The sequence below is a fragment of the Rattus norvegicus genome, chromosome 16, assembly GCF_021556685.1.
Source record: "Rattus norvegicus strain SHRSP/BbbUtx chromosome 16, alternate assembly SHRSP_T2T, whole genome shotgun sequence".
Lineage (NCBI taxonomy): Eukaryota > Metazoa > Chordata > Mammalia > Rodentia > Muridae > Rattus > Rattus norvegicus.
In genome coordinates this window covers 18,048,944-18,062,904 of record NC_141549.1, presented here as the reverse complement: position 1 = coordinate 18,062,904, position 13,961 = coordinate 18,048,944, and the positions used below count along the sequence as shown (strand labels likewise).

Here is a 13,961-nt window from a genome sequence, read left to right as displayed (position 1 = left end):
TTGAAATCACATTTAGGGACATCTCTGAATTCCCAGTAAGACTATCATCACCTTAAGTACTACATAGTAGGAAGGTAATTTCTGTCTGATGGAAGAAAGTGACTGCAATGTCCTTACTTATTTAGATCTACTCAAATGTTTGTTTACTCTGCTACGGATATAGTACATGGCTCCCCCTATTTAAGGCAGGTTTTCTATCCTGACCTTCATCACTGCTCAAAGCAGCCTGTCTGAATCCTAGAAAAGTTCCCAAATTGATCTCAGCTTGACTTGAATCCCTATTCTAATATCTGGCACTTACTAGTTACTGCTTGGAATTTCCATGAGCTCCATGACTCCTTTTCCCCATCCAAAGAATGGATAGGAAGCCACATTTTTTATATTACACTTCTGAGTGTTTTGCCTGCGTATATGTCTATGTACCACATACCTGTCTGCTCTCCCAGAGGCCAGAGGGTAGATGTTAAGAGCCCCTGGAACTGGACTTGATGCATTCTCTGTGAGCTGGGAAATGAACTGGGAATCTTTCTCTGGAAGATCAGCCAGTGCTCTTAGTTGCTCTCTAGACTCATGATGCCTTTTGTAATACTACTGTTTGATCTATATTAAAACTATCTTTTCAGACTTTGGTCTTGCTTCATACTGATTCAGCCTAAAATGTTTCTGCAGCAGTGTGTGTGTGTGTGTGTGTGTGTGTGTGTCCTGGCTTTGCCTGAATGGAGGTCTCTGAAAGAATCTCTCGAGCAGGTGGTGAACACTACTCCTCCGGAAAATACATCTGTTCTCAGAGGTAAAGGGCTGTCTCTCTTTGTAAGACACTAAGTCATTTCTAGAATTCGGCAACCAGAAAGTTCCAGAACCGGATTCTGTCTCGGAAAAGCCTGGAGAATTCTGCTTTACGGTGTTTATCTGCCAAACTGGACTGGTCTTCAACAAGAAAAGAAACCTAGCTAGAAAGGGTTGTGGTTGGAATATGTCGTTTTGGTTCTCCTCAGTCGTGTAGGGAGACAATCGCTTATTCTGTTACTAGATGTCTGAACACTCATCGAAAAGCAGAAAGCGATATGAGCTGTCCAATCAGGACAGTCGGAGAGCAGAGCGGAAGTTCCTCATCCATCATCCTTTTTCCTTGAGCCAGGATTGTCGCAGGATTACATTGTCTTGGCAGGTAGTAAAGGTCGCTCAGCCTCTGTAGCTGTGGGCTCGCCAACCCCAGGAACATTGCTGACGGCCTTGGGTGGACAGAGAGCTGTTGGAACCAGGGTACCGGCGGGCGGAGCGGAAGTCCTTCCCCTGCCATCTTTCTGGTACCCGCACACCCGCAGATCTGTACTGGCACAAGAGGACCTCCCTAGCCTTGTGACACTTTAGCAGGGACAGTTTTGAGGAAGCGCGGGCGCAGACGTAGTGTCCGCTGCGCCGTGTGCGTGCGCTGTCCCATCAGGAGCTCCTGCGAGCAAAACGGAAGTGCCTCTGCCACCCGCTCTCTTCCGGCGCGGTGCTGTCAAATCAGCGGAGGAAGCCCGGGGTGACTGACCCTCCGTGGCCGTGAGCCGCCGCGGGGCTCATGGAGGCCCTGGGAGCAGACATGGTGAGCCCTGGGTGAGCGAGGCGGGCGGGCAGGGCTGCGGAGGAGCCCTCGGCCCTTCTGCTCCCAGAGTGGCGGGACCCGGACATCGTCTCACCATCGCCTCTGCAGGTCTGCACCCGGGACTCCTGAGTGCGCGGTGCAGAGAGCGGAGAGGCCCCAGGCTCTGAGGCCAAGGATCCACCAGTACTCAGATTCCTGAGAGCCTCTGATGGTCTTTAGAAACAACATCAAAAATCCGTTAATTTGCTTTCCCCACTCCCATCCCAGTACTTGTTAGGCCTAAATATCCCTATATGTTTAGATATTTATGGTTTGACAACTTCATTAAAAGAGAGTATCCCCATACACATGTAGTTGGGGTACGAGAAGTAGCAAATGTTTTTATCCTAGAAATGATGTGGGCATTGATTTAAAGTAGAATGAAGGGCGAGATAGGACATGACTTTTATTTCAAAGGAGAATTGCAATAGAGGGGAAGCCCCAGTATAAGATGTGCTAGCATCTCGGGGGTGCTGGAAAAAGTAGAGAAACTTACGGAAACATTGCTTAGTACAGATTTTGTTTTTACTGATGAGGTCATTGTTTTGAGGCAAAAGTGGGCCTTTAGTTAGTTTGTACCCTGCTGAGTAATCAGTTAAAAAATGGATAGATATTTTAAGAACAAGGAGAAGTTCTTCAAGAAGAGAAAGCATTGTGAGATGTCCTATAGTCAGTGCTATTTATCAACCGGGAAATGGAAGAAAGGAAAAGGAGGAATGTGGAGATCCACACAAAATTTCCAAATGAAATTTCTTATCTGCTAAGAGTTCTTCTATTCGGTTTCTGGAGTGATATATTTTATGAGGTAAGATGGTCTCTAAGCTTAGGGACAGTTTAACTATCTTTGGGTTCCTTTGTGAACTGTGAAGTAACAGGCTTCCTGGTTTTCTGATGTATGTACTTAAAGCTATAGACTCCCCTCATAGGACTGTATGTTTTTGTGTCTCAAAGGTTTTGTTGTCTTTGGATTTCTTTCTTGATTTCCTCCTTAGCCCATTCGTCATTCAATACTGAGTTGTTTAATGTCTGTGAGTTTGCATACTTACTGGAGATTTCTTTGCAGTTGACTTTAAGTTTCACTGCACAGTAGACAGGTAAAAATCCATGGAGTTATTTCAGCCTTTCAGAATTTGGAAAGCTTTGTTTTATGTCCCAGGATATGATCTGTTTTTGAGAAGCTTCCATGGACTGCTGAGTAGAATGTATATTTTGTGATACTTGGATGGAATATTAATGTTTCTTTATTTCTTATCCGGATGACCTGACTATGCGAGACAGTCAGCTATTAAAATTACCTAGTGGGGTTGGGGATTTGGCTCAGTGGTAGAGCGCTTGCCTAGCAAGCGCAAGGCCCTGGGTTCGGTCCCCAGCTCCGAAAAAAAAGAACCAAAAAAAAAAAAAAATACCTAGTAACTGGATTAGTGTTAATCTGTGTCTTTAATTCCACTAGTGTGCTTTTTAAAGATAAACACACACACATATGAGTTTATAGCCTGCATATATATGCATGTCTGATACCTGTGAAGGTCATAAGAGGGTATTGCCTGGCACTGTAGGTACCGTGGAACTGGAGTTGTGGGTGGTTGCGAGCCACCATGTAAGTTCTGGGAACCAGCCTCTGGTGCGCTTTTTATAGAATTGGGAGCCCCAGAGTCTGTTGCACATCTTTAGGGTTGTAATATCATTTTCGTTAACTGTTCCCTGGGACTCACCTATTGCATTGTTCACCTGCAGCCTGCACCTTTCCTCACCGGGTTGTAGTTTTCTTGTTCATCTAACTGATACAGAGAGGAGACTCTCCTTCCGCAAGTCATGGTGCTTCAGATTGGGGAACTCTGCGTTGTTTTTCTCCCTAGTTTCTTTCTTTCTTTCTTTCTTTCTTTCTTTCTTTCTTTCTTTCTTTCTTTCTTTCTTTCTTTTTTTTCAGAGCTGGGGACCGAACCCAGGACCTTGTGCTTCCTAGGCAAGCGCTTTACCACTGAACTAAATCCCCAACCCTTCTCCCTAGTTTATTAAGGCCGTCAACTTTGATTTTTCTGAGCTACCAACCACAGCCACTCTCTTTCGTCAGTTGCCTCGTTTTCATCCTGTACATAAGCAAACTAGGGCTGACTCTCCCTGCCCTCCGGTGAAGCATAGGCTCATAGCCATAATTTAAATGGCCACACCCATTTCTTATGGTCTTAAATTCAAAACTTAACTATGGTCTCAAAGTAGTAAAGTTGTTGTTGTTGTTTTCTATTTTAATGGATAGCTTGATATCTGCTAGTGGAAAGGGGAAATACAAGGCATGTTTCCAAATGTCAGGGTTTTTAAATTTTATATTAAAGAGATTATGGTTTATGGCACCATTGTAGAATGCCATCTATGTGATAAATCAGCTCTTTACATTTGAGTCGGTTAAATACAGTTAACCTTTTCTGGGATCTCTCTCTCTCTCTCTCTCTCTCTCTCTCTCTCTCTCTCTCTCTCTCTGTGTGTGTGTATGTGCATGTGCGTGCACTGTATGCTTACACATACAATTATATTTGGAAGTTGTACTGGCTGGTTTGTGTGTCAACTTGGCACAAGGTGCAGTTATCACAGAGAAAGGAGCCTCCCTTGAGGAAATGCCTCCATGAGATCCGGCTGTGTGGAATATTCTCAATTAGTTATAAAGGGTGGAGGACCCAGCCCATTGTGGGTGGTGCCGTCCCTGATCTGCTAGTCCTGGGTTCTATAAGAAAGCAAGTTAAGGGTTGGGGATTTGGCTCAGTGGTAGAGCGCTTGCCTAGCAAGCACAAGGCCCTGGGTTCGGTCCCCAGCTCCGAAAAAAAGAACCCCCCCCCAAAAAAAAAGCAAGTTAAGCAAGCCAGGGAAGGCAATCCAGTAAGCAGCACTGTTCCATGGTCTCTGCATCAGCTCCTGTCTCCAAGTTCCTGCCCTGTATGAGTTCCTGTCCTGACTTCCTTTGATGATGAACAGCAATGTGGACGTTTAACTCGAATAAACCCTTTCCTCCCCATGCTTCATGGTCATGGTGTTTTGTACAGGAATACAAACCCTGACTAAGACAGAAGTCAAAGGACAATCTTTGTTGTTCACTCCTGCATAGTCCAGGCTAACTGGCCAATCAGCTTCCAGGGATTCTCCTGGCTCTACACGCCCTCCTGTTGTAGGACCTTGGACACTGAACCACAAGATTTGTTTTCCATTGCTGGATTTTGGTTTTCTTGCTTTGATTTTATTGTAATTATGCCTTGATTCTACCTGTAAAGTAAGAAAGCATTTAAACTTTATTTTTGATTTTGTAAGTTTCCACAGGAAAAATTATAAATATGCCTTACCATCTCTGGCTCTGCTTGAATTCTGGCAGTTCAGACTCAGGCTTGCACAGTGGATGCTTTACTGAGCCATCTCCTAGACCGTCCATGAACTTTTCTTTCCTTATACATCCCTCCACGCTTCCCTGTTCCTCCCCACCTTCCCTCTCCCCCACATCCATTCTTCCTCCAGAAAATAGCTGGCTTCCCAGGGACATTGACCAAACACAGCATAACAAGATACAGTAAGACTAGGCACAACTCCTCATCATGTCAAGGCTCAATGAGGCCTCCCAGTAGGAGGACATGGGTTCCAAGAGATGGCAAAAGAGTCAGAGACACACCTGCTCCCACTGTTTGGGGTCTCACAAACCACCAAGCATAACATATGTGCAGAGGAGCGAGTGCAAACCCACGCAGGCTCTGAAATTACTGCTTCAGTCTCTGTGAGCCCCTATGAGCCCTGCTTAGTTGATTCTGTGGGCTGTGTTCTCCTGGTATTCTCAACCCCTCTGGCTCCTGCAATTCTTCCTCCCCCTCTTCCAGGGGTCCCCTTAACTAGAAAATGAAGATCTCCAATTTGGGCTGTCTGCCTGATGTTTGGCTTCAAGTCTCTGTATCTGTTCCCATCAGCTGCCAGAGGAAGTCTCTTTGATTATACTTAACCAGGCACCAACCATGATCTATTCTTAACCAATCTGCTAACGTTATTTTAGATAGTGGAGTATGTTAATTAGCTTTGCAATTAACCCGAGTAACTATTACAATATACCCGAGAACGTTTTTGTGATGGTTAGTCTCCTAGTTAGGTTGACATAATTTGGAATCATCTCGGAAACATACCGCAGAGGAGTGTCTCTGAGAGTATTTGTAGAAAGGTGACTAAGGAACGAATACCCACTCTGAATCTGTGTGGGACCATTCTTAGTTTCTTTTCAGGTTGTTATCAGGAAGTTCCCTGCTGAAGAACAGAAGGGCTTAACTCACAATTCAAGATATAATTCTTTCTCATGCAGAAGTCACTTGAGGCAGCTGAACAAATCACATCTGAAGTCAGAAGAAGAATGTAGTGAATGCGGGCTATGTTCTGCCATTTTCTCCATTTCATACAACCCAGAGTCCCCTGCCCAGAGGATGGTCACCGACAATGAAAATGAATCATATCACATCAGTGAACATAATCAGAATAAATCCCTCCAGGTGTGCCAAGATGCCCATCCACCCAACACCGACCGTTACATATAAACATGATCTGGGATCCCAGGCTGAATGAAAAAGGAAAAAGGAAGAGTTCAAGTGGAAACCAGCATTCCCTGCTCTGTTTTCTGATCTTCGCCAATTTGGAGTCCCTACTGCACGATCCTACCCCCATGACTTCTGCCATGACCTCCCCCCAGTGATAGGCTCTACCCTTTCAAGACTTGATCCAAAGTAAACCTTACTTCTCGAGACTTGCTCTTTACTCACAGTGTTGAGGAAAGTCATTTATACAAAGTTGAAAGGTTTGTTTTGTGGCATGGTTCAGATAATTCATTCTGCCGTCCCTTGGCTCCATTGCTTTGGGGCTGTGGCCAGGCAGAGCATTATGGCCTTGTGAACTAGTATCAGATGAGGACACTCACCCTCAGAATCTGTTCTAAAGTATACGCAGTCTTAAGGCAGCTGGTGTTAACACTTGTCTGCTCTGGTAGTAGTAGTTTGTGGGGAAAATGGTGAGGACTTGTGCACTAGTGGAAACTGTAAGTTCCAGTAGCGTAGTTGGTATGTGTTTGTTGTTGTGTTGCTTCAAAGGTAACGTGGGGATTTTTGTGTCAGAGAGTACAGTTATGAATGTAAAATAGGAGTGTGGTGACTGGGATATATAACATTTAAAGAACACGCACAGATTTTCAATCTTGGGTGTCTCATCTTCTGGAAATACCTTGGCTGTTTTAGGGCTCTGTGACCTTTGAAGATGTGGCTGTAAACTTCACTGTGGAGGAATGGGCTTTACTGGGTCCCTCCCAAAAGAAGTTACACAGAGATGTGATGGAGGAGACCTTCAGGAACCTGGCTGCCATAGGTATGATCCAGATCATACTTTAACATGGTCAATCAGCTTGTAAATCTGTCTTGCTCAAAAGTGTTGCTTCATGATTTGTAATACGGGAAGGTAAATTTGGTGGCTTTATCAGGCATGGTCATGTTATGCCAGGAGTCTATGTAGAATCTGGTTTTTGTTTTTTTTGTTTTTTTCAATTATGACTAAATCAGATTTCTCTGGGTCTATATCCTAGGAAAAACACAAGAAGACCAGAACATAGATGATGACCATAGATATTCTAGAAGAAATCAAAGGTAACTTTACCAACTCATGATAACGTAGCTCAAGAATCTGGAAATGGCCAGTAGTTTTTAAAGTCAAGACAACTATCCAAGTAAGCCCAACTTCAAGGTGATAAATTTAAAGCATTTCTCTCTCTAAAAGGTGCATATAGAATTGGAAATGTTTACAGTATTGACTTGGCGGTGCAAGTGATACTTTCTAATGGTTTCATCAACACAAACTTGTATCCAAGCACAGAGTTAATGAAAAATAACATGTGTACCTTCCTTCAAGCTTTGAGTATGGAATATTAAGAAAATATAAAGGAACTTTATGTTTACTCTGGGGACAATCTTTAAGAAATCTTATGTATACAAAAAATTTTAAATAGAAAATAGTTTTTGCTTCAGTATTTTGCATAAGGAATACTCAAGTGCCTGGATATAGAGGCAAATATAAGCCTAGCTACTAGGAGTTGAATTTGAAGGTAGCAAGACCTCAAACATATATAAGACTTAGATATTCATTGTTTCCAAAATAGTTAACCTGTCAGAAGTATTAGGAAGTCCCATACGATTAGGCTAACAAAATGACTCATCAGGTAAAGGCGTTCACTGCCAAGTTTGACCTGAGTTCAGTCCTTGGGACCCATACAGCAGAAGAAGAGAACCAGCTCCGACAAGCTGGACTCCTACTTCCACATGCCCACCATAGCACGTCCACACACACATAGCACATAACAGATGTTAACACAAAAAGAAATCCTATATGAATACAGTATCTTAATATTACCTGTCTCCGCATCCTAGAGAACCTTTAATCATATTCGAAAATTCTCGGGAATTCTGCTGGTAGGGAATTTATAACTTTATTGGTATACTTTCCTTTTTTTTTTTTTCTTTTTAAACAGAAATGGAGTTGTGGAAAGACTGTTGGAACACCGCAAAGGCTGTGAGTGTAAAGCAATCTTCAGACAGATTCCGGACACCACAGGAAACAGGAAAACTTCTCACAGGACAGTGCTTTGTGAAAACCATGTGTACAAGGACAACATGCTCATCAGTCACGCATCTCTTAATGTATCTGTACCTCTTCAGACTGCACACAAACCTCCCGCCTATGAGCTCTGTGGAGAGAACCTGTATACATTTGGAGAATGTGAGAAAGCCTTCATTTATCCAGAATGCCTTCTGAAGCATGAAGACAGTGACAGCAGACAGAGATCCTGTGAGTTTAACCAGTGTGGGAAAATCTTCAAAAGTAGTGATCACATTCAAATGCGTGTTAGTGATGAAACTAGGGAGGAAATGTGCATAAGTAAGCAGCATGGCGATGCCTTTCCTTACCCTGATTTTCTTCAGTATGTTGAAAAGATCTACACTGGGAAAAAACCCTATGCATGTAAACAATGTGGGAAAACCTTTTCTTTTTTGAGCAACATTAGAAGACATGAACGAACTCACACTGGAGAGAAGCCGTACAGATGCAATACATGTGATAAGGCTTTCACTTGTTTGACTAACTTTCAAGAACATGAAAGAACTCACACTGGAGAGAAACCCTATTTATGTACACAATGTGGTAAAGCCTTTTCTTTTCTGAGTAACATTCGGAGACACGAACGAACCCACACTGGAGAGAAGCCGTACAGATGTAATATCTGTGGTAAGGCTTTCAGTTATTTGACAAACTTTCAAGACCACGAGAGAACTCACACTGGAGAAAAGCCTTACGTGTGTACGCAGTGTGGGAAAGCTTTCACTTACTACTATTCCTTTCAGACACATAAACGATGTCACACCGGCGAAAAGCCTTATGTATGCAAGCAATGTGGGAAAGCCTTCAGTTATTACAATTCCATTCAAACACATAAGCGTTGTCACACCGGAGAGAAGCCCTATGTATGTAAGCTGTGTGAGAAAGCCTTCACTACCCTCAGTTCTCTTCGATATCATGAGAGGATTCACAGTGGCGAGAAGCCCCATGTATGTTTGCAATGCGGGAAAGGTTTCAATTCTTCTAGCACCCTCCGAATTCATGAGAGAACTCACACTGGAGAGAAACCCTATAAATGTAAGCAGTGTGGGAAAGTCTTCAGTGTTGACAGTTCCCTCCGATGCCACGAAAGGATTCACAGTGGGGAGAAGCCCTATGTATGTAAGCAGTGCGGAAAAGCCTTCACTCGTCATACCTCCCTTCGGTGCCACGAAAGGATTCACTGTGGGGAGAAACCCTATAAATGTAAGCAATGTGGGAAAGGTTTCATTTCTTCCAGTAACTTTCGAAAACATGAGTGGACTCATTCTGGAGAGAAACACTGTGTATGTAAATTGTGTGGTAAAGCCTTCACGGGTCATAGTTCACTTCGACGCCACGAAAGAATTCACAGTGGAGAAAAGCCCTATGTATGTAAGCACTGTGGGAAAGGTTTCTCTTCTTTGAGTGGCTGTCAGAGACATGAACAAATTCACACTGGTGAGAAACCCCATGTATGTAAGAGTTGTGGGAAAGCCTTTACTAATCCCAGTGCCCTCCGAAACCATGAAAGGATTCACAGTGGTGAAAAGCCCTGTATATGTGAGCAGTGCGGGAAGGGTTTCATTTCTTTTAGTAAGTTTAGAATACATGAACGGATTCACACTGGAGAAAAACCGTACAAATGTAAGCAATGTGGAAAAGCCTTCACTGGTCACAGTTCCCTTCGACGTCATGAAAGGATTCACAGCGGGGAGAAACCTTTTGTATGTAAACAGTGTGGGAAATCCTTTTATACTTTAAGTGATTGTCAAAGACATGAACAAATTCACACTGGTGAGAAACCTTTCATTTGCAAGCAGTGTGGGAAAGCTTTTACCCGGTCCAGCTCCCTTAAAATACATGAGAAGACTCACAGTAGAAGAAATTCCTAAGTGTAGAACACGTCATTCTTAGCATGACAGTGCGTAGGGCAGAGAACCAGGGCCATGTTGTCTGTAGGAATGCCTCTAGTCATCTTGGTGGTAGTCACAAACATAATAGCTCATACCATAGCGGGAAGTTCCCACATGATGTCAAGAGAGACACATACCTTAAACGGATGTATATAGAAGTCTTCAGTTGGCCAACCTCTGAGAAGGTACCCAGTATCAAAAGTTGTTTAACAAAGTTATCAAAACAGTTCACAAAGCTTTATGAAAACCCCTGAAGTAACAGAATTCATTAGTCCTTTTTAAGATCCCAGTGAATAAACATTAAATGGTCAGTAATTCACAAGATAAATCTCTAGAATGTTTACTTCTAATTTTGTAAATAAATTTTCAGGTGACCTAATCTCTGAGCGTCTTTAAGCAGGAAGGTGTGGATTTAATGGGCTGTGTCTTTACACATCATGTCTATTCCTTCTCTTCTTGTGTTGGATACATAGATGTATCCCTGATATGTTTTTAGAGTAATGTTAATGAGCTGTTGAAAAATGAAGTTTTATTTTTAGGCCTTCTCTATTGATATCATGTGGGAGCTTCTTTTTGATATTTTTGTTTTTGCCTTATTTTTGTCTTGTTGGATTTTCTTTTGAGATGGGGTTTCTCTGTGTAGCCATGGCTATCCTGGTTCCATAGACCAGGCTGGCATCAAACCTTGAGATCTACCTGTCTCTGCTTCCCAAGTGCTGGAATAAAGGTGTGTGCCACCATGCTGGGCTTTATCTTTGATGTTTATATTGTATCTTTTCTATTCTTTTCATTGTTGCCAAATACTTGAAACAACTTAATAGGTGGAGAATGTCTTCCCTTTGACTCATAGTTCATCATGGCAAGAAAGTCATCAAGTGCAGGAGTTCATATCACTTTGTGGACTCAAACAAAATGAGTATGCATTATAAGAAGGAACCAGGGGTTGGGGATTTAACTCAGTGGTAGAGTGCTTGCCTAGCAAGCGCAAGGCCCTGGGTTCGGTCCCCAGCTCCGAAAAAAAAGAAAAAAAAAAAAAAAAAGAAGGAACCAGTAGACCATTTCACAAGAACAGTTTTTCCCAATGACCTGCTTCCTCCAGTTATGCCCTATCGCCTGCATTTCACCTCTCCCAACTGTACCTCATGAACATAAGCAGCAGTTAGTCCTTTGGTTGGGCTAATCATTTCTGGAAATGACAAGGCATAGTTGTGCTACTTGAACCCTAGCATCTCACAGTGAACTCCAGTTGATTGATCAGATGGCATTTTATATTTGATGTTTTATACTTTGATATGTTTTCTTGAAGACTTTGCACATTAGAGTTCTAAAAGTTCCGAACTATTTTGGCCAATTTACAGATTATCAAATGAAAAGATAACGTGCAAATATCCTCCCATAATCACAAGGTAGATAGCCTAGGACCTTTACTGTCAAGTCATTGTCGTGTGCTTTCAAATAATGCTTACACCTTTATTCATGTGTTAATTTCGTCTCAGGCTTGTAACTTTTTTGTCACTTGAGCTTTATACACATAGTTTAATGCCTTTTTACCAGAGACCGCAGGGGCCTTACTTTTTGTGGATTAATGTCGAACGAATTATGCCTCTAAATCTGTCTGTAACCATAAGTAACCATGTGTTTTGTTATTAAAATCACTTTTCCCCTTTTTACCTATGTTGGGTTTTTTTTGAGACAAACTCTTACTCTGAACCCAGGTTAACCTTTAATCCACTCTTATTTCAAGGATAACAGGCCCAAGCCAGTACATCATGCTTGGAAGTCGTTCTTGCTTAAATTTCTGAAGGGTTTGTTTCAGAGGGATCGCTTGGTACTAGACATGAAATGACCCCCACACTACACTATTAAACAGAATGAGGCACACGCCTGGCTACACTTTAAGTGTGAACACAGTTCGATCTTTAGGACTTAGTCCTTCTTCCCAGGAAGGCCGCACTAATGTAATAAAGGGAAACACAAGTCATGAGACGAACTCAGTATAATTAGTAAGGGCAGTGATAGTTCTTTACATGTTCCAAAGGATGGTTTCACCAAGAAGGATATTGGAGGTTGAAAATGCAGTTGATACACTTAAGTTGGACCTTCAAAGCTAAGTTCAGTCCAGCTTCAATCTGTTCAGATCATTTCTATTACTCTATACTTGAACAAAAGTGTAAAACAATGGCATTAGTTTATGTGCTTCTGAATGGGTGGTGGCTTGCTATGCTACTTGCTACCCAACCCACATTGTGAGAAAATGTTCTTGTATATCTCAGCTTCAAACTGAGCTCATCTTCTGTTGTGCATTTTATCCCAGCATCTTTACATGGAAAAAGTCAATAGCCTTTGCTGAGAAAATCTGTGAAGAGTCACTTGGGTCGCTCCAGGCTCCTCATGGGTTTCTGAGAACTAGCGGATCAGGACCATGGGGACAGTCAGAATGGTTCAATCAGGAGCCCGAGGGGGTGAAGCGGGCGGGGCATTATTGGCCTTTCTTCCTGACACCTCGTCCTGTCAGCCGAGGGAGTCCAAGGTGACAGAGCCTGGCTGGCCCCGTGACCCCTGAGCGAAGGAGTTTCTTAGAGGCCCTAGGAGCCCCAGACACAGACAAGTGAAAGGGCAAACAAGTGAGAGGTGCGTGCTGAGGTGGGTGGGCGGGGATGTGGAAGGGGCTCTCAGTCTTTCTGCTCCCAAGTCGGAGGAACCCAGGAGTCCTATCCCACTGGAGCCTCTGCGCAGCTACACCCGGGGTGCCTGGCCTGCGGGGTGGCATGGGTTGGATGGGCTGTGGATAGGGGTAGGGATGGGGTGAGCTGAGGGTGGGACTGAGAGAGGGCTGGGGTAGGGATAATGGTGGGTGGATTTCCCATGCTCCCGTAGATGCCCTACACCCACACACATATGGATAGCACATGCTGGGTTATCAAGAAAGAAAAAGACAAGAAGTTGTGGTGGAGGAGTGGGAGGGACATGGGAATTGAAGGTGAGAAATGGGAATAGATATGTTCATATTTCACTCTATGTATATCTGAAAGTCTCAAAAATAAAGTTTTAAATTACAGCTGAAGATATCATGTGGCCTTATTTGAAAGTGTTGTACCAGGGGAGAGGCCCAGTTGTGAGTGTAAGCATCTGGCGCTGTTTGTAGAGGAGGGTTTGTTGCGGGAACTGTTAAGATGCCTTAGTGGGGAAGAGCACCTGTGCATAAGCACGAGGGCATGTGCAACGCATGGCCTTGGATCCCAGGCCCACGTAGCAAGTTGAACGCAGTCTCATGCTGTCCTATAACCTCGACTCTGAGGCAAGTGGAGAGGAAGCTAGCAGGGGCCTGCTGGCTACCCACTTAGCAGAAAAATGCAAACTCACAGAGATACCTCACTTTGGAGGAATCAAGTGAAGAATAGAGGAGGACCCCTAGTTCCCTCCTCTGGCCTCCAGATGTATATCCATGGGCATAAGCACATAAAGATGCATATACCATATATGTCTTAAGTTACTGTTCTACTGCTGTAACAAAACACCATGGCAAAGGCAACTTATAGTAGAAAGAAATTTACTTGGTTGTTTCTGAGAATAGGAGTCCACAGTGACAGAGGCAGGACAGTTGAGAACTTATGTTTTGACTCCAAGTAGAAGGTGGAGAGAGAAGGCACACTGTGAATGGCAAGGACCTTTTGAAACCACGAATCCAGCCCCCAGTGACACACCTCCTTTAAAAAAAAAACTAACCACACCTCCTAATGCTTCCCTGTCTTTTCCTCAACTCTATGAGCCTATGGGGGCATTCTTGTTCACCA

At 43.4% G+C, this 13,961-nt stretch overlaps 1 protein-coding gene across 4 annotated transcripts; it reads left to right on the top strand.

The window, feature by feature from the left end:
• Nucleotides 1-1,506: 1,506 nt before the first annotated feature.
• On the top strand, nucleotides 1,507-11,837 carry Zfp709 (zinc finger protein 709). Of its 4 annotated transcripts, none has more exons than XM_087587585.1 (5): nucleotides 1,507-1,591; nucleotides 5,949-6,363; nucleotides 6,868-6,994; nucleotides 7,209-7,269; nucleotides 8,148-11,837. In XM_087587585.1, exons 3-5 carry the CDS (start codon nucleotides 6,961-6,963, stop codon nucleotides 10,144-10,146), a joined length of 2,094 nt encoding a protein of 697 aa, XP_087443711.1. In that variant the 5' UTR covers nucleotides 1,507-1,591; nucleotides 5,949-6,363; nucleotides 6,868-6,960; the 3' UTR covers nucleotides 10,147-11,837. The 4 variants fall into 4 exon arrangements, with proteins under 4 accessions (XP_087443711.1, XP_087443710.1, XP_087443709.1 ...); XM_087587584.1 differs by having other exon boundaries at nucleotides 5,949-6,434; XM_087587583.1 differs by lacking the exon at nucleotides 5,949-6,363 and having other exon boundaries at nucleotides 1,507-2,435.
• Nucleotides 11,838-13,961: the final 2,124 nt, after the last annotated feature.

Bases quoted from the DNA above. Each gene is read 5' to 3' on its own strand.
- Zfp709 (XM_087587583.1), top strand. From the start codon at position 2,325: ATGGAAGAAAGGAAAAGGAGGAATGTGGAGATCCACACAAAATTTCCA. The intron at 2,436-6,867 runs GTAAGATGGTCT...TGGCTGTTTTAG, and splicing joins GGAGTGATATATTTTATGAG to GGCTCTGTGACCTTTGAAGA. The intron at 7,270-8,147 runs GTAACTTTACCA...CTTTTTAAACAG, and splicing joins TATTCTAGAAGAAATCAAAG to AAATGGAGTTGTGGAAAGAC.